A 19,508-nucleotide genomic window follows, 5' to 3' on the forward strand; every position below is an offset into this window, starting at 1 on the left:
AGCTGTTTATGAAATCTACTCTGATACAAGATACAAATGCACTGTAACACTGAAGCGAGATGAATAAGCTGTAATATGGAAGACAAATCACCTCTCTGTTACCAGTTTATTTCTGCATCTGATACGGTATGATAATATAATGTTGTATGCTCTTCATACAATCTATGTTGATATGCAGTTAATATAAACAGCATAAATGGGAAGTAAACTGTAATATGCAATTAAATCACCAAGGAAGAATAGGACATAATATCCAAGAATAATACTGTAGTTGCGGAAGAGGTGCTGGAAAGCCTCCTGGTCGATGAGAATATGGCCCTACATGTGAGGGTAAAGCGTCCCTCACCTCAGAAGTAGTGTCCCATGAGGCAGCGGGGGTAGCGGGCATCAAGGCACTCCAAGGTTCCAGCGTGGCCGGGTAGGTGTGCAGCTGGGGCAGTGCAGGGATAGGCAGGTGTGGTGGTGGTGGTGGAGGGTGCGGCCACAGGCAAAGGTCCACCTGTCTCACACACCTCTTTCTCACACACCCCTGCTTGGCTGCCCCTGCCCACCCCGGGATGCTGGATGCTACCCCCGCTGCCTGCCCCAGTACCCCCTACCCAACCGTCAGACTTTACTGCCACTTGCCACTCTCTATCACCATCACCACCACACCCACCACTTCCTATGGGAGGACTACACCCTGAAATATGAAACTCCAACTTAGATGCAATGATCCAGCTTTTTGCGGTATCAGCAGTGACAATCAAACTTCCAAGTCATAATATTTCTTAACTTCTGCCATTTCCTACGTACTGTATACTGTATCTGTTGAAATCTATCGTCTTAATCCCAATTCCTATAAACTAAGTGAATATGTACTGAACTGTAAATTATCTACTGTAATCATACAATACAGGCAAGACTTAATGTAAGTCAGTTTACTGACAACCCTGCTACCTTACCACCTGAATATCATGTGTATCATCGATTTCCATCCCAACAATTAATTAATCTTGATCACAAGATGCATTATTGCTTAATTTTCTACAAATACAGTAATATGTAGGAACCATATAAATGAAGCCTATACAACAGAGAAACACTTAAGACTAGTTGGATAAAAAACTCCCCTCAGTAAGCATTCCTGTGTCACAATAAATAAGGACCATTCATCAACAACATTAACCAAGAACAGGAGTTCAATACATCCTGGCACCCGAGATTTAACGTATAGATTCAATTCTGATCACCCAAGTCTATACATCAAAACTGCTTTAAGTCAGCTAGGAGCATAAGTATTTATACAGTGAAAAACGATTGACCTTGCCACAGAAGCAAATATTATGGCTATTAAGTAAAACTAACACAACAGTTCCTGCTATCATAAGCTATGGGAAATTACAAGATATCATACTCTCACATGCATATTGGTAAACAAGGCAAGCAACAGTAAGTTCTGGTGTAACAAACATTCGTGATAAAATACAGGTACAGTATTAAAAAATCGTGTGGGCCAATATTGAAAACAGCATTAACTTCACAATATGACCACTATAAATGAAGTAAGTAGTATTCAGAAACAGTAAAGTGAAAACAAAAAATTAGGAGAATTAACACCAGCATTCATATACAGTAGTGTTTCCAGTGACATATCATTCAAAATTTTTGGCACTAGGTCAAACAAAAACCATCCACAAAAGTCTACATGATTCATCTAATTAGGCCTAAATCACTCTTGCAACACCTGCGGGTACAACCATTCTGTCATCTGCCACGGTAAGAAATATGCGCATACACCTGTGAGGTACAACCATTCTGTCAACTGCCAGGGTAGGAAGTACACATGCATCCGTTGTCATGTTTATCTCCAAACATATTGCATCCATCAACAACCTTTTATAAATTCTTTTGCTTCCTCTACTTCCACAGCTTGCTTTCTCATTCTTTCATGCTGTATCACAGTATTAAAACACACAAACACACACACCACTCACTGGCTCAGTGGTAACACTCTCGCCTGCCATCTGGTAGACGGGGGTTCACACCTTGCTCAGGTTGCGAAAAGTTTCACCGACAAAGCAGGTGGTTACCATCCCCTTTGAGCGAGGGGATGGGTGCGTGAATGTGTGAAGGTCACAACCTTGACCTTAGATCGGACTGTATGAGCTCTCAGCTCTCTTCCAGGAGGGTAAGTGCTGATGATCATGATCATCATGTGATCCTCCTGACCAACCTGGTGAATTACACACACACACACACACACACACACACACACACACGCATACACATATTTACAGTTTACATAGAAAAAAAAAAAAAGAACCTCTGGTGGTCAGGAAAGGAGATGTGTAGCTAACAATACTATTGAACCAGTTCAGTCCCACCTGAGGGCATACTTAACATGGTAAGGCAGCATGTCCTTTCATTTATTTCATATGTCTGTACCCTGTCAAGGGTGCTTTGCCACATAGATAAGTGTTGTAGGTAATTTGGTAAGATGTAATTCAATGGTTGGGGAACACAAAAAATAGTTGGGACAGGTGGATAGCAATGGTTGGGTGCACAGGATGGGCTAAGAAAGTAGTGCGTGATAGGCCCTGATAAGGTAAGCATATCCTGTGAATATGGATACTGTCAGCCTGCTGGTAGCTGAAGCAGTCATTTTATGCCATTCACCACAGCAAAGCTGAAATGGATTTGGTGGACGAAGAGTAAAGTAGAATACGCTGAAATTTTAGTGCATGATGGAGCATGGTGGGTGAAGTACAGTATATACTGTATTGTTAAGATGGGTGCTGATGGAAGGCTGGTAAGGTGCAAGTTAAAGTTGAAGAAGGAAAGACTGGTGGAGTGGGTACAAAGGAACAAGTGAAATGAGCTTTCCTGGGCAAAAAGCACTCATTGAAAATGGGTATTGTATGAGGGGGTAGCACTGGCAATGGGAACAGACGTCTCACACATTCAGTGCTGGTTGAGGGTGCAGAAAAAGACTGAGAGAGTGGACTGGTGGGATAGGGATAATAACCCTATGAAGACAATGAAGGTTGACCAGTAAAGGTAATGCAACTGTATATATTGAATTTTACATTTTTCCCCAAGAACAACAATAACAGCAAAAATAACAACCAAATAAGTTGGCAACACTCATATACCTGGGACTTCACAATACAGGTAACACTCTTTATAGGCACTCCAATGTTCTAAATTCATTTGTTCCTCATTCACTAATCCTTACTCCTCTCCTGTCTTTAGCTGATTGCTTATTCTTATCTACCTCTGCTCTATTCCTCAGTTTATTCATATCTAAAATTTTAATCTGAGAAACAGTCTTGCCCATTTTCTTTTATATTTCTAAATTTCACTTTACAATCTGCAATTATACCATCAGGCAGTCATCCACATCGTAACACATCCAAGTATCCCAAAGTAACACATCCAAACAGCCTTCTCTCCACAAATATATACTCAGTTTTCAACATTTATTCCAACTTCTGCATACTATTTAAAAGTGAGTACTTTTTTTTAAATATAACTTACTTATGACAACTTTCTTCTCTTTTCTGACACATCCTTCAGCTAAGCCTAGCACAGTTTTTTCCTCCAGCTCATTCATGAGAACCATTATATCATTCACGTTAACTCTTCCGTTCATATCCTCCATCACAAACACCTGTACACTACAACTTCTTTCTCTGCCATACCTCTGTCATCACATGGCACATATGCAATTACTGAAATCACTTTTGCTCTGTCCAGTATAAATATTACATAAAATTACCACCTCCAGCATAAACCAATGCCATTTTTTAAAAACCCCACTTGTGAGTGCTTACACTGACTTTATACATACCGTGCTAAACCTTTCCAGTTATCCACTTCTCTCCTAATCGTCCTAATTTCATACAACACAATCACATCACATCTTCAGGAAGCAGCTAAAATGGGTGGTGAATTCCAAGCTTCATACGACAACCACACGTACTCTCATATTAATAATGGGACATTGTGGATATTGATGGCCAGTCTGTGAATACCCTGGCACTCAAAACTGCACTCCCCCTTTTCCTCCCCCCATTACAGTACTATACAAGCATTCTTTCATCCTAACGGCAGACATTTTGTCCTCTTGTACCATCTTTTCCATATTTCGATGGCAAAGACAATATTGTGCCTCTAGAACCTCTTCACAGCATTTCCTTGTGACTAGCAGTAAGTTCTTGATTTAACTACTTTGTCATAGCTCATCATTAAAGAGAGATAACAATTACACAACAAATGTTAAAGTGAAAATGGTATAACTGGAACGATTAGAGTCCTGATACTTCACTCACTCTTATATCTTGTCCTCGAGTCATTACAACCATCATGCATTGTAAGGGTGGGGGAGGGGGGTGCTTGTTCAGGAACCAAGTTCTTCACTGGCTGGGCTGTATGTGTTAATGCATATACAAAAGAAACAGTCTGAGATTATTTAAGTTGCCACATGAAAGCTACAGTTATGAATGATGTATGCAACCAAGTGAAAAGTCAAACGTCATATGAAGTCCACTGCACTATAAAGTTGTTGTCATTCCCATTACTAACACTTTTTTCTGATTTCATTCACTTCCCAAATTCCTTAACTTTTCAAGGCTGCAAAAGGCGAGTCATTTCATTACAATGTCAAATGTTAAAATAAAATAATACAATTTCCTACATTATGATTAAAAACAGCCCTTTGGTTTTCATAATTCTGCAGCCCATCATGTGCTTTGCTCAACTGAACAACACTACCAGGCGGTTGCAAGAATAACAATATATGTGTCTTCTGATTACAAACATGTTAAACAAAAAAAACTATTACCCCTTCACCCACCAAGCATTTCTGAAATTAAGTCATCCAGTGGCAGACAAAATAAGATCCAGAAAGCACTGACTGCCTGGAAGTGTGTTAAGACAGGGTGGATGTTCCTGGGCCAAAATCTGTCTCTCTTTACATGATTATGAAAGATGTCTAGGAAACAGATTTAAGGATGATGAGAGTAGGGATTTATATCAAGTCTGGTGCTCCAGGGATCCCTCATTATACAAAGGATCAAGAAACAGTCTTCAAAGACATAACTTCTCCTGTTTTTAAAATATTCTTTACTACATGATGACACTTCAGTGTTATGATCATGTCTATCTATCTATCTACCTATCTATTGATAGCCAGTTGCGTTACACCCAGAGAGGGTAGACATGAACAAATCGCCTCCACACTGCCCTGTTCTATGCCCTTAAGATTCCTCCCACCATCTGACACTACTCTCATTCATATACCTTGCCATTCCATCCCTTCATCTGATCCTCAGCCCCCTCTCCTCTTTTCTCTCTTCCCCTAAACTCCTATACACTCTCATAGTCAATCCCTCATTCTCCATTTGCCCCACATAGCTAAAACATTTCAGTATACTGTACTCAACCTTCCAGTACATCCACATCAACACCACAATGCTTCTGAATTTCTTCCTATATCACTCTGTCTCTCCACACAACTCATTGAACTCAACATGCTCCTTTCAAATAACTCATTTCCACTCCTCTCACTTTGTACTTTTATCCTTCCAGGAAAGTCCATCTTCTTTTCCATACATTAATGTGAGGATAATAATGCTGTCATGCAACAACTTTTTCAGGTCCATGTTCACACCCTTATTCCTTAGTTACCAGGCTGTAATTTCTGAATGTTATTCTATTGTGTCAGGGATGCTCTGCATGGTCTGATGCCCTTTTTTCTGTGAAGTAGTTTTGAAACTGGTCTGAATAAGTTGAGAACCCTGCTACTATATCTAAAAATTCCCTACACAAACATTCTAGGGTAAATATGAATATGCTGGTCCACAGAAATTCATTATCAAGGAGTCATTCACTCTCAGTTAACAATGCACGTGAAAAAAAAAAAAAATTATCTCATGTTATATAATTCAATTATGTAAAGTGCATCCCAACTAAACCTGTGCTCTGCCCTATATGACCAAGTATGTGACTGCTCATCTAACAACTTGGTTTTCAACAATGCATCCCATCACAAACAGGGCTACCTGTACATACCTGTTATGGTGGACATGGGAACAGTATAAGGTTTGGTGAAAGGCTTTGGAATGAAAGGTGTAAGCCAGCATATAAGGTATGGACATGTAATGGTAATAAACTGTGTATAAATACTATGCAAGATTTGGTTACATACTACAGTATCAGATTTGGGGGATGATGTGTGGGGGTAGATAAGAGATGAATGGTGTGGGGAAGCCACTTACTGTCTAACACCACTCAAGCCTACACCACCCAGATCCACCGCTGTTCCTCGCGTGCCCTTGACTGAGTGCTCTGAGGAGGTGGGGGAAGGGGGGCAGCTGAGGGAGAAGAGTGCGAGGACTCCTCCCTCGCACTCATAAACGAAGGAGAGGAACCACAAGCGTGAGCACCCCTCGGCACCTCACTGCCGGGCCCTGCTGCTGTTCCTTTTATAGAGTTGTCTGGAGGAAGAGAGTCAAATGTCCACAGTCATGAAGGAATACCATGAGATGAAGGCACCGGGTGAAGGATAAAGATCTGGTCTGAAGGGACTGGAAGGGAAATGTTGAAGAAAACTAAGCAAAAAAAGGGAAAAGTAGAGTAGCGATAATGTGAGCCACTGATACATGATGGTGGAAGAGCCAAATGCAAGGCATGGATGACAACAACAACAATAATAAATGTCACATGAAAAAAATTATTCCTTTTAGATAATGAAACCTGCTAAGTCCTGAATGTCAGAGCTGTCAACTAATAATTACTGTCCGCATTAATAACTTCAACCATCAAAGAAAGCAGGTACCTGAGAACAGTACTATGATCCATGAAAATGGAAATAAATAACACCAGCATGAGTAGCAACTGTTATCTCGTTTTTGGTGTCATCTTTTACCATACAGTGGTACATTTCTTCTTCATGTGAGAAAATAAGACTTAAAACAAAAAATAAACTTATTCTAAACATTACAATGGCATATTTCTTTTGAATGTATGACTTCAAACAAAAATTCAATTTGTTTCTAGCAATCAAAAACAAAAATAAGCAAGCATTCCATCTCAATGAAATACAAATACTTATACTGTATTGCTCAGAACTGCGTCTTGATACAGCACAAAGATAGCAACAGATTCTGGAGAGAGAGTGTTTCCTTGCAAATATTTCACATTACAGTGTCACTTTTCATGTAATCAAGTTTATATCACGAAGAATTAAAATATTATTGAACACAAACACCTACTGCCTACCATCTGTTTCGGTTGTGTTATTCGAGTACCTCAAAGATCTAAAACTTAAAGGAAGTCTACTGACAGTGTGAAGACCCTGAACCACTCCCCAAAATTCACCATTATGCAGACTGTTTTCATCAGTGAAATCAAGTTTACAAGCATATGACAAATGATAACCAAGTCTCCAAACTAACCTAAACATAAATAAGGTGCATTCATATTTGCAGGCTTCTAACATCTGGTTCCTTCTTTCTAGCATTTAAAAAAAGAATACATAAAAAACTGATGATAATAATAATAATAAGCTACAAGTTTTAATGCAGGTCGGTAGAATAATCAGAAAGCTGATAATAACTAAGTTATGAACTAGGTACACAGTTTGTCAGCTCCCAGTGATGACCACAAACACAGCACCATGATTTAATTTTAATACTGTAAATCCATATCTGGAGCCCCCTTTTTGCTCAATATAGTTTTTACTCCCTCTCTCTCTCTCCCTCTCCTTCAAACAATATTCAATTACACACTGTCAGTACAGAAAAACTAAGTTACATCTCATATATGACTAACGTAATGACATTCACTGGGGTGCAGTGTTATACTGATATGGAGATGAACAGTGAACCTAATGGCCATATGCTTAAATGACAATCTGTGGGCCTCACAAAACATGCAATTATAAGACTTAAAAACAGCCACTCTGGACAGCCACTCTCATCCAAGCACTTCCCCTATGTTAGTGTTCACCTCCACACTGTCTTTATAAATGACTGACCATATGGCTGTAAGTTCCCACAATGAAATCCTACACAGCACAGCACAGTACTGTCTCCTGCCAACAGTATGGGCTTGATCACAAATCACCGGGATCACTATCCTGCTCCATCAATAAACCACACTTCCTCACACAAATTTTTATTCTGTATCCAGTCACTGTCAGCACCTCACAAGAAATGGCCATGCCACCACTGACCTTTCCAAAAAAGAAAGTGATCACTGAGGAAGCAACCATGATACTGATTAAGTCAGAGATAAGTGTTATATTTTCTTTGTGCTGAGCACTTACAGTAAGTTCCCATTAAATGCTGATGATGTGTCCCAAAATATCAAAATTTTTCCAAATAAATGATACTGAAAATTAAAGGAACTGGCAAATCAGCAGTATACATACAGTACTCATGGAACTCACATCATCGTACTGTTTATCAAGGTTCCAACATGCTTGCATGCATCAGTCTTGGTCACCTCATGGTGGGTCACCATGCTGCTTGATCTCTGGCAGCCTCCCTATTCAGTCCCTTATCCCCGAGGTGACAGTCTATAACCTTGTCCCAGGTCTTTTTCGGTCTGCCTCTTGTAACTCTACCCCTGACATTCACACTTCTCATTCTCTGCACCCAACTGTCACCCTCCACCTTCTCCACATGCCTAAACCATCTCAATATACCTTTCCTCATCACAACACCAATACACTCCAGTCCCATCCATCCTCTCATCTCTTCAACTGTAAACCTAGCCCCCCCCCTTCACATACAAGGACACACTACACATACTCCTACTCATTGTCATTTCTGCACATCTGAGTCTATGAATATCCTCTTCCTTTACTGCAATGAATAATATTTTCTGTAAATTACTATGGGATTTACAGCCAGATAAAACATAAAAAAAAAAAAGGCAGTATATAAAGAGGATCTTCTATACTTACTACTACCTGAACATTTTACAGGAATGGTAATGGTCTGGCCAGTGCTAGCTTTAAATTCAACTAAATGCAATCTATACTACTCAATGCTGTATGATTTTATTTTTTCCTGTAAGAATCACCATATTTTATATATCTGCCCCACACTACCCCCAAATCTTTCAATCCCCAATGGGCTAACCAAACCATTATGTTCATTTCCTAACTCAAATTATGCTTCGTTCTTCTGTTCTTCATGGTAAATCTTCCTTGGAATCTTACCACTCTCAGTTGCTGTCTGATGCTGTGTTGGACTTAAAATGTGTCTCAATCCACATGCACTCCCCTGTAGGTACCCATCCCACCCCTTCAGGATTAGCCTATTTCAGAACTTCCCCTTTTCAGTGACATGCCTTACTTTGGGATTTTGGATCTTGCTTCTTCACTGTTTCTTCCTTAAGTATCAGCCATGCAAGCATTCAGTGCATGCCAGGAAAGTCACACATGGACTCTCCTCTTCTCCTCCCCCAGACATAGACAAAAGAATGCCATGGGAGAATGGAGGCAGCAGCTCTATATCCCTTCAAGTCTATGCAGTTCAACAAACTACTCCAGTTATAGTTGCCAACTGTATCAAAAATTTTCAGAACTCTGTATATGTATATTCAACTCCACACCACTTTGGGGCATAAAAAAACAGCTGTCTTCCCTCCTGCCCCAAAGTCAGCACATGATGTACCAGCTAACTACTGTTACAGCATAGTGGATAAAAGCACCAGTGAGAGTGACAGTCATGTGCCTTGCACATATAAATACAACTCTCCAAAGATGTGGCATGAAATGTTTAAATTATGAGTGCACACCCTAGTCACCTACTGATACCAAAAATTTTGCAGGCTATGGTTGCTTAATTCTGGGCACTGCATTCTCTTGGAACTTATGTCTTGAAGATGGTAATACACAACTAAGTGTTCTTTTTTTTTTTCTTCTTCTTACACACTCTCCTTTAGGAGGCACCCTAGGCAAGTGCTTCAAGCAACTTTCACACCACCCAGGCATTATAAATGGTGATGGAAGAAATTATTCCACATGTATAGCTGATATGTGGGTGCGCCGATTCTTGTCTCTGGTTATAATGCCTCATGAAGTACGACAGCCTTCCTCCAATATTGTCAGTGTCCACTTCAGTCTTTTAAAATAAGCTACTGATGACATCACTTCTACACCCACTTTCATGCAGCTGCCAGGTGTCCTTACTGAACCACTTTAACTTGTGGCAGCATCTCATTTGCAGCCACCTACCTTCTTGTCTTTCAGGTTTTTCTTCTTAGTGCTTTTACTTTACTGTGCTGTGCTGTTGAACAATCTAGCCCTTTGTATAAGGTTTTTGGATATGTATTTGTGGAGCTGGGTGGCATATATGGTGCATGCTAGACATGTGTTGCATCACCCTGCCTTCTCATTACCATGAGATTGTTGTTCAGTACAAAACCCTGCCCAGGGATGGTGTTACTAGATGAGCAGAAACTACAGCTCACATGTGTATGTACCAAAGCTACTGAATATATTACATACAGAGATGACTGAAGGACTAATTTCAATCGGCAATTACATACGGAATCGAGGATGAAGTGCTATAAAACAACCACTGTATTAAAGGACTGACAACAGATGCTGCCAGAAGTTGTGCAGCACAAAACCATTAGGTGAACAAAAAGCTGGCACATGTAAGCATGTACAAAGCCTTTCAAAATGAAACAAAACAAAACAGATGTTAGGAGGCATCAGTGCAAACCTAGTTCAGTGCTTCAGTACTCTATTCCTCCTCACTTTCTGAACAACTTGGGGAAGCTTTTAGGTGCCGCTGTAAAGAGCTCTAGGGAGACACAGTCTATCTACAGCTAGACACCTTAAGCCCAGAAGCGGTGGCTACTAACAAGTCACTTCCATGTCACCATGTCCTCTGCCATCATGTTGCCTTCTCTCCAGCTCACATCCCCCTCTCTCACAGACCTCTCCACCCCATCCCACCATCTCATCCTTGATCCTTCTTCCCCCTCTCCTCTAGTAATAAACATAAAGTAATTTCTTTAACAACTCTGTACATTCCTCCCTCAGTGTAACCTGAAAGGTCTACCATCAGCTAAACAGAATCATCTGATGGTACACTGTGCTGCAGCATGCATCAACTGTAAGAGACACCATTATACTGAATGGGTTAATGGAAATTTTTCTAACCTCTAAGCCCCTTCAATGGTGGTGAGGGATGCTTTCTTGCTGTGGCACTGATATAACTGGTTGGCTCCGTTGCCTGATCATACTGTATAAATGTCCCTCAACTCCCTCCCTATCCCCCAGAAGAAGGATCATGGATTGCAAGGGGGCAACTTGATCCTGCAGTACCCTGGCTTCAGATTCAGATGAGCCTGGGGTTGCAATCCCTAGATAATTATACTTAGCCCCTGAAAAGACCACTGCAGTGAAAAGTACCATAAATAAAGAATATGTCTAAGTCCTCCAGTTTAAACTGTCTCTAAGTTGAATAAAATCACCTTAAAAAAAAAAAAAGTACCCTACATCATCAGACTAAAAAGTTAATTACAAGAGGCCTCCTGAACTGAAGAAACTATACAAAGTAAGGAGAAAAACAGAAAAGACATCATAGTAAAGAGGCTAACAGTAACATAACCACAGAGGTCTCTCCATTCACCTCATACACACCAATGCTATTGTTTGTTCACCTTAACTTCACACAGATTTTCACTATTTTTGCAGCATGTTTCCCATAGTTCAATGACAGAGCAAGAAAATACAATAAACACTTGATATATTGAACTAACTAGGGAAAGGCTGATGATATTTCTGGCACTTCAAGATAACTGAGGACTATATTATGGACTATAATGACCCCATATTCATTTTAATTCATCTAATCCAGTGTTTCCTCATAAGAAGCATAGCAGCCCGGGGCTAGGCAAGTTGGTCTTGACATTTAAGACGAGAGTGACCAGCCTCACTCATCCCTCAGTGGCATTACATGAGCGATAAACCCCAACCACCCCATGGATATATCCTGCTACGGCTCAGTCCGATTGGAGTGCTGTAATTACCCCAACCACCAGGTGCCAAAATTTGGTTATATGTTTACCACCCAGGATAGTAAATGGTTTCCTGACGTATTCAATTACTTGTACACTAAATTCTGGTCAGTGGTTATCTAACAGAATTATGCATGTTCAGTCTTATTTCAATATTTTGTGGGCTTATCATAACTTGGTACAGTATTGTTAAAACAAGTATTAAGAATACTGAATGAATAATAATAAACAACAGACCTGGAAAAAAAAAAAAAAAATCCATTGTTTTTCATTGTTTGGTGGCCACATAACCTCACTAAATCAACCTTTTGTCTGATACATTTGAAGGCAGCTCAGTAGGCTCACATAAGTTATACTGTATAGTCGAAGATCAGGGTAATGAAGTTCAGTATTGGGAGGACTTACTGTACTGTGGTTCAACATCCTTCCTGTAACACTCTTCCATGGCCAGCACCTTGTTTTAGTGTTAGTTTGTTACAGCACAGCAATCAGGATAGAAAGTTGACAATTTTAAGCCATGTTAAAGCTGACAGAGTAAAGAAGCCCTAACCTTTACCTCCACAAACAGAATACTGCAACTTAGTGCCACAAAATCCACCCTCATACTTACTACACTGCCACTGCTATGAACTACTTCCCTCATACTTACTACTCTGCTACCGGCATGAACTACGCCCTGATACCTATTACATTATCACTACTTTGAACGACTGCCCTCATACTTACTACATTGACTTTTTTTTTTTAATGTACAAAAGAAGGAACCAAAGGCCAGGAGCCCACAAATCGTTCCTTCCAAGAAAAAACAAAAACAATACAAAAGAGAGCCAAATTCAAGATCCGTTCATTTCGAGATCCCAGGACACACTGCATTTGAAAGACTGGAGATCATAGGATGTAGGAAATACAGACAGAGGGAGACAGTTCCAGAGCTGACCTGTTGCATAGATGGAGGACTGGGAGTTAAGGCTGACTCTTGCATTAGGGAGTTGGACAGAAAAGGGATGAGAGTTTGTTGCCAGACGGGTGCGTAGCACCGCACCTGTCGTAGAGGTAGAGGGATGCAAGCAGACAGTTCAGAGAAGCAGTGATAATTGAAGTAGTGATAGAAAAGAGATAAAGATGCAACAGTGCAGTGAAGAGACAGAGGTTGAAGGGAGCCAGTAAGAGGAGGAGAGTTGATGAGACGAAAAGCCTTTGACTCCACCCTATTGAGAAGAACTGTATGTAGGGAGCCTCCCCACACATGAGAGTTGTACTCTTCATAGGGGCAAATAAAACCCGTGTATCAAGTCAACAACTGTGCAGAGGTAAAGAAGGTACGGAGTCGGATTAGCGCACCTAATCTCTTGAATGCAGATTTTACAAGAGATGCAATATGAACTTTTCAAGATAAGTATAGAGTGAATGAAACCCCAAGCATGTTCAAGAACTGATCTCCTCATACTTACTACACTGTTTCTACTAAAAACTACTATCCTCCACCCTGACCCAATCACTATCACTATTGCTTGGCATGAAGGATGCTTTGCTTATTTATATTATCAACTAATCCTCCACCAAATCAAGTTTTCTCTCTCTCATAATATTACAACAATTTTCTGCTCACCCATTCTGTTTTATGCTTAACTTACTTCTCACTTAGTTCTTGCTTTACTTGTTCTCTCTCTCTCTCTCTCTCTCTCTCTGCTGAGTCATCATTATATTACATCAATTTTCTGTCATTTAGTCATTCGCCCATTCTGTTTTATACAGTGGCAGCCATCAGCCACTCACTTGATGTACTGCTGACTAATTCTGGCTTCACCATTATCATTCTTTTTCTCTATCCACCCTCCTCTCTTCTTTTCTCTCATCCCTCCTGTCACTTTTTATTACTCTTCTCTTCACTTCTGGTGACTGTACACTAAGTGACAGGCCAAATGGTTTCCTCTAACCCAGGAAACCATTCACAACATTGGGTGGTAAGCATATAACCAGATAATGGGATGATGTGGAGTCTACTATGGTGCTCCTGTTAAGTGGAGAGACAAAATTCATAAATGCACCTTCTATCCAAGAACCAAACTTCCACACACTTCCCTGTGTCTCACTATGGCGAGGTGGTGTCTGCCACAAGGGAACACTGGTTCAATGCACAGGATGGCCATGCAGAGATGGATCTTTGTTTGTGGCTGATGAGCCTGCTCGGCGAGACAGAAGAGGGTTACTCAGCCACAAAAGAACCTTTCGTACTTCTTATTCCGTTCTCGCTCTGGTTGTATTAGTTGTAATCTCTCTCTCTCTTCCCCTTCACAAGCAAACTCTCACAGATATGAGTTCCTGGTTATGCAGTTTAGTTTGCCATATTTAGAAGAATAAATTCACCACACTTAGCATTACATTATCCACATTTATCTGTACTTGTTAACCTCTTCAGTCCAAAGATGTATTTTATTCTGTTCATGCCATCTCTAGGCTTTATTTACCTTATGATAAACTTTTCAAACAGCAGGGATTAGCTATAGGTTCCATTAATTCCCTTGCTACATGAATTCTCTCTTCCATTGAATTTCATTGTCTCATACTAGCAAGAATCAAAAGAAAAGAACATCACTGGACTGATGTGGTCAGTAAGATTAAGAATGAGAACATTGCAGAAATAGGATCAGACTTACCTTCAGTTCTCATTCGCTTCATCTCTGGAATGAAGCCCTCCTCCCGAGATCTTTTGCGGCCGCCGATGGGTATGTAGTTCTGAGAAACCCCTGGATTGAGTGTTATGTCCTCTCCTAAGTGGTTATGGCCACCTGGGGATCCGCTTGTGCCATTGGTGTGTCCATTCATATGTCCATTGGTAAATTCGAAAGTTCCAGTTGTTTGTCCATTTGTGAACCCTGGGTTTGATGCTCCATTTGTGTGGCTGTGAGAAAGGACATTTGTGGCAACTGAGCCATTTGTGTGACTGTTTGTTATTCCATTCTGACAATTATTTGTTGGCTCTGCATCAGTTTCCATATCAACTTCCTCTGACTGGTCATTATGACCTTTAAAGGAACCATTATGCTGGCCATTTTGTTGAGGATTATTCTGGGCATGGGTTGGCTGGAATCCATAATAACCATTTGATGAGGTGCATGTGTTTGACCCATTAGTCAAAGGGCCACTCCCATTTGTGGATGAAGGGGATGAAAGACTTCCATTTGTGTATGTGGCTATTCCATTGGTAGATGGGACAGTTCCACTGCCAAGAGGAGCCATACCACTGTCATGAGAAGCTGTTATTTTGGCTTGAGGTGTGAGGAGTTTGTTGGTCAGCAGTGCAGATGATGGGCTGTGAGGAAAGACTCCACCATTCAGACCATGAGCAGGGACACTTCGTAGAATGGTACTGCTGCCTCCAGTTCCCTCCATATCTGCATGACAATACATTAAAGTAAACAAGACAGGAAAGTATAAAAAGCAGACAGCACAAAAATACAAATGCTACTGAATGGTGAATGAATGAATGTGTGGCTCCTTCAACGGGGAAGACTTTTGGTTAATTACTCTTTCTATATTACCTTTTCCTGAGTTGTACCTCTTCCCATCCTTAGGCGGAAAAATAGGTTTGGATGATGATGACGATAACGATGTTGAATACTAGTAGGGATCATCATCGTTACAAAGACCTCTTTTTCACACCTAATGATGGGGTGAGGTTGATTGCAGAAAACAAGGAAAGGGAAAGAACAAAAAAGGAGGACTATCTACAGCATGTCCAGTGAAATGGGCTAGACACTCATTCTTAAGCCATTCACATTCCCAGGATCCTGGCTCTACCTCACAAGCCTAACCATCTGCATAAATTCTGGGGAAGTATTTTTCTCTACAGGTGCATTTCATATTACTTGCCAGACAATGTACTGACTATCAAGTTTTAAAAAGGGAATGCAAACTCTTCATGCTCCTCTGTACATAATCAACCAACCAACTTGGTCCCCTGTCAGTTCCAATGCAAGCCTCCATACCTCACTTTCTTACACATTCATTTATCACATCCATTCACCTTTTCAGCTTACTGTGCATCCTCCCAACAGTAAATAAAAAAGGACACACAGTGAGGGGAATAGGAGGAAGCCCAGTAATGATATACTGATAACTGACTTACTCATAAGATAAAGGTAATTATGGAATAGCTGCTATGTGCACAACAAGAAGGGGTTCAGTGAAGGCAGTCGATGTGCCGACTAGAAATCTGTACCATGACGTCTGGCAGAGAATTTTCTTGAGCTAGGTCATTTGTTGGAATCTGGGGAAAGCTTGTTGTAATGCAGACTGGCAGATAGAGAGTAACATATTAACAGTGCAGTTGGAGTGGAAAGTAAGTTGCTCAAAACCATCCAAACAATAACCAATGAAACCAAAGTAGTTGGGAGAGTGGATGGTACACTGAATAAGAGATTCAGTTTAAATGGCCAATATACACCTGCAGCATGTCACCTTAGCTGTTTACTGTGTAAACAGATGGAGCAATAGGAGACAAGAAAGTGAGAGCACCTGTATGGGCAGTGGTCCTGAATATAGATCCAGGAAGACATATACTAGGTTACTATGTACAGGGTTCCAAGACGCCATTTACTAAGTTACTACGTTTAGTGGTTCCAGGGAGTCATTTACCAAGGCACTGTACTATATTTAATACCAAACAAGTTATTGTTGCTGTTGTTACCCCAGGAGACAGAAAGGAACACTTTCACACCTTCACATGGTGGCACTGATACAGCCAGACAGTTGCTGCCCAGTTAGCCAAACGACCCTTATCTCCCTCCCTATCCCCTGAAAGGAGGATGGTGAATTGCAGAGAAGCAGTTGTAGCTTGCAGTCCACTGGGTTCACATTCATTTAGATGAGCATGGGGTTACAGCAACAAGAACAGCCACAGGCTCATCTGGACATGAACTCAATGGACTGCAGGAAACTGGCCACTTCAGACAAGCAACCTCACAGATCTCCTGTTGAGGTTATATTGAAGAGTTGTTTCAGTGAGATGCATGAGGTGAATAAGCATGCTGTGATGTGAGCAGTGGCAGTGATACACTACACTGAGGTTATAATGGACAGTTTGTGATTTGCACTCTGGACAGGTGCTGAAGCAGAAAAGAACTGATGACTACATCATAGTCTGCCTGGGTAAACTCTCATCTCACTAGGAAAGGACAATTTCTTTGGAATGAATGCCTGATGGGAGTTCACAAAGGATGCTGCTTGGATGTATGTTTTCGATGGCTGTTGTGGCCATGTGTTTGTGTATGTGCTTGAGAAGAGCTATGCTGAATGGGGGAGGTGGACTGTTGTCGCTGCATTCTGGGGGATGTTGTGAAAGTGAAGTGCATGGTATGAGTAAGTATGCTGTGGTGTGGGGTGCTGCATTACAATAAGGGTTGAGTGGACCGGCTGTGGGTTGTATTCTTTGTAGGAACTCATGCCTTACTGACCCTGATTCTGTGTGAGGTTGTTGAGGTGGGTGGCAAGGTCTGAGTAACTGCAAGCCTCTGCCAGCTGTCCTGCTGTCTGCCCATTGTTGTTGCGCACACTGCAGTTAAAAGTCAATAATTAGACAATGAGTACCAAAAACTATTCTTTGATGAAGGCCAGAAGCCATAAAAGAGGCTTAAATGTGGGTAATACCACATGATATGTAAGAATCAAACAAAACCTGGATGACATGACCAAAAATCTTTAACTTTTTAACTACAGGTATAATGATACAGTACTTTAGTTTATTCTTTCTATCTGAAGACAACTGAATTGCTTTGGAATGGCCTCTCATATTTAAGGGGTTCATTAAGTTTGTATAAAACTTCCAGTTCTTAACTTGAATCAAATAATCTGGTTTAGCTAATAAAATACAAAATACAATGTACTGGTTCACTTTTTAACATGCAAAACGATAATGAGCTGCCTTACCTGATCTTGGCCTTGGATGCAAGCAATATGTTGACACATTCCAGGGAGCCTGTGCGAGCAGCCTTGTGCAGGGCTGTCTCTCCTAGATAGTCCTGGAAATCAGGCTAAAAATCAGGGAAGGAGAGAGAGGCAAACTGATGTACTGGCAGAGCAGAGTTGTATTTTATTATAAAGTGCAATAAAACACTGCACCATGTATTTAATTTATACCATAAGTCTGGTACTGTATATATCAAGGATGTACGACAAAACATCACAACTTCTTTCATAAACTGGATATGTAAACTGGAGGAAACAGGTGAGTCAGCTATACAGGTATCAACAGAACTTTAGGAGTCAATCTTTAGTAATTGACTGTGGCATTATTCTAAGAAAAGGAGAGGGTATTAAAAGGACAACATGTAATGAGGACCTTCCATATTTAATCAGAATCTTGACTATGTGCTTCAGCAAACACACCATACCTCAAAGCTATACAGCATTTCATAGGAAAGAATGAACTACCGAGGATTTGCAATCAACACTAAAACTGTACCTATCCTCAATCTTGCTAAATGCAGATTGATGTAAATAAGAGAAAGCTTACAGCACTGAATATATATATTCTTTAACTTAATAAGCTTGTAATACCTGTGTTCCCCATGTGTCAACAAATGGGTTGGCAGAGGGTTAGGACCCCTCCCCATAAAACAACTAACTCAAAGATAAACGGCCACCCCATACGGGATTATGACATCTGACCATAGACAGATAGATAGAATACCTGAGCATCTGGGTGTGCACCAGCCTGAAGAAGCCAGGTGAGGCAGTGTGGATGCCCAGCAAATGCTGCGATATGTGCTGGGGTCTGTGTGAAGCGGGAGGTGGTGAGGGCAGGAGAGGCTGGCCCACGCCCCTCAGCGCCCACCAGGATGCGCAAGCACTCCAGCTGAGGACAAAAAACATAATAAGACACAAAACAGATGGGACCCACCATCCACTCACCTGTAATGCTATTTTCAATCCATTCACTTACTTGATGCAGTACTACCTTCATGTCATCAACTCACCTGATGCAGTGTTATCTTCAGGTGACTCTGCATTGAGTGACAAGTCAAATGGGGTGTTTTGTAGCCCATGAAACCACTGATTATCCTGAGTGATGATCCTATAACTAAATGGCTGTCTGGTGGTCTTGTGGATCACAGCACAGATATGGACCACATAGATTTATAGTGTATCCTTGGGGTGAGCAACTGATGACTCACCTTAACTGTCTGGACTGTTTACAGGAAATCATTTTGCATATCACTCAGTGTAATCTTCTGAAGGTGGTACTACATATAATGAGTAGAGAGTATTTGAGAACACTAATACTGTAGCAGGAGAAGGAGAAGAAGAAGCAGTAGTGGACGATGTAGTAGTACTAGTAATGGTAGTAGCTGCTCCTGCTGCTACCATTACTATGACTACAGATAATGATAATAATAATAATAATAATAATTATAATACTAATAACAAAAATAATAAATAAATTTCTCTTCCAATTTCTCACTAGCGTGACATACCCTGCC

At 40.8% G+C, this 19,508-nt stretch overlaps 1 protein-coding gene across 1 annotated transcript in view; it reads right to left on the reverse strand.

The window, feature by feature from the left end:
• Positions 1 to 347: 347 nt before the first annotated feature.
• The window catches only part of LOC145414682 (uncharacterized), a 56,649-nt gene continuing 37,488 nt past the window's right edge, over positions 348 to 19,508 (reverse strand). The window contains exons 2-8 of the mRNA XM_080284199.1: positions 18,719 to 18,883; positions 17,956 to 18,047; positions 17,484 to 17,581; positions 14,685 to 15,422; positions 6,289 to 6,479; positions 3,520 to 3,685; positions 348 to 682 (exon numbers count right to left, since the gene is read on the reverse strand). Coding sequence (XP_080140325.1) covers positions 348 to 682; positions 3,520 to 3,685; positions 6,289 to 6,479; positions 14,685 to 15,422; positions 17,484 to 17,581; positions 17,956 to 18,047; positions 18,719 to 18,883 — 1,785 coding nt within the window. The remainder of the gene's footprint in view (positions 683 to 3,519; positions 3,686 to 6,288; positions 6,480 to 14,684; positions 15,423 to 17,483; positions 17,582 to 17,955; positions 18,048 to 18,718; positions 18,884 to 19,508) is intronic.

Source organism: Coenobita brevimanus, chromosome 100 (genome assembly GCF_032717465.1).
Source record: "Coenobita brevimanus isolate Jiangsu-jjx chromosome 100, ASM3271746v2, whole genome shotgun sequence".
Taxonomy (NCBI): domain Eukaryota; kingdom Metazoa; phylum Arthropoda; class Malacostraca; order Decapoda; family Coenobitidae; genus Coenobita; species Coenobita brevimanus.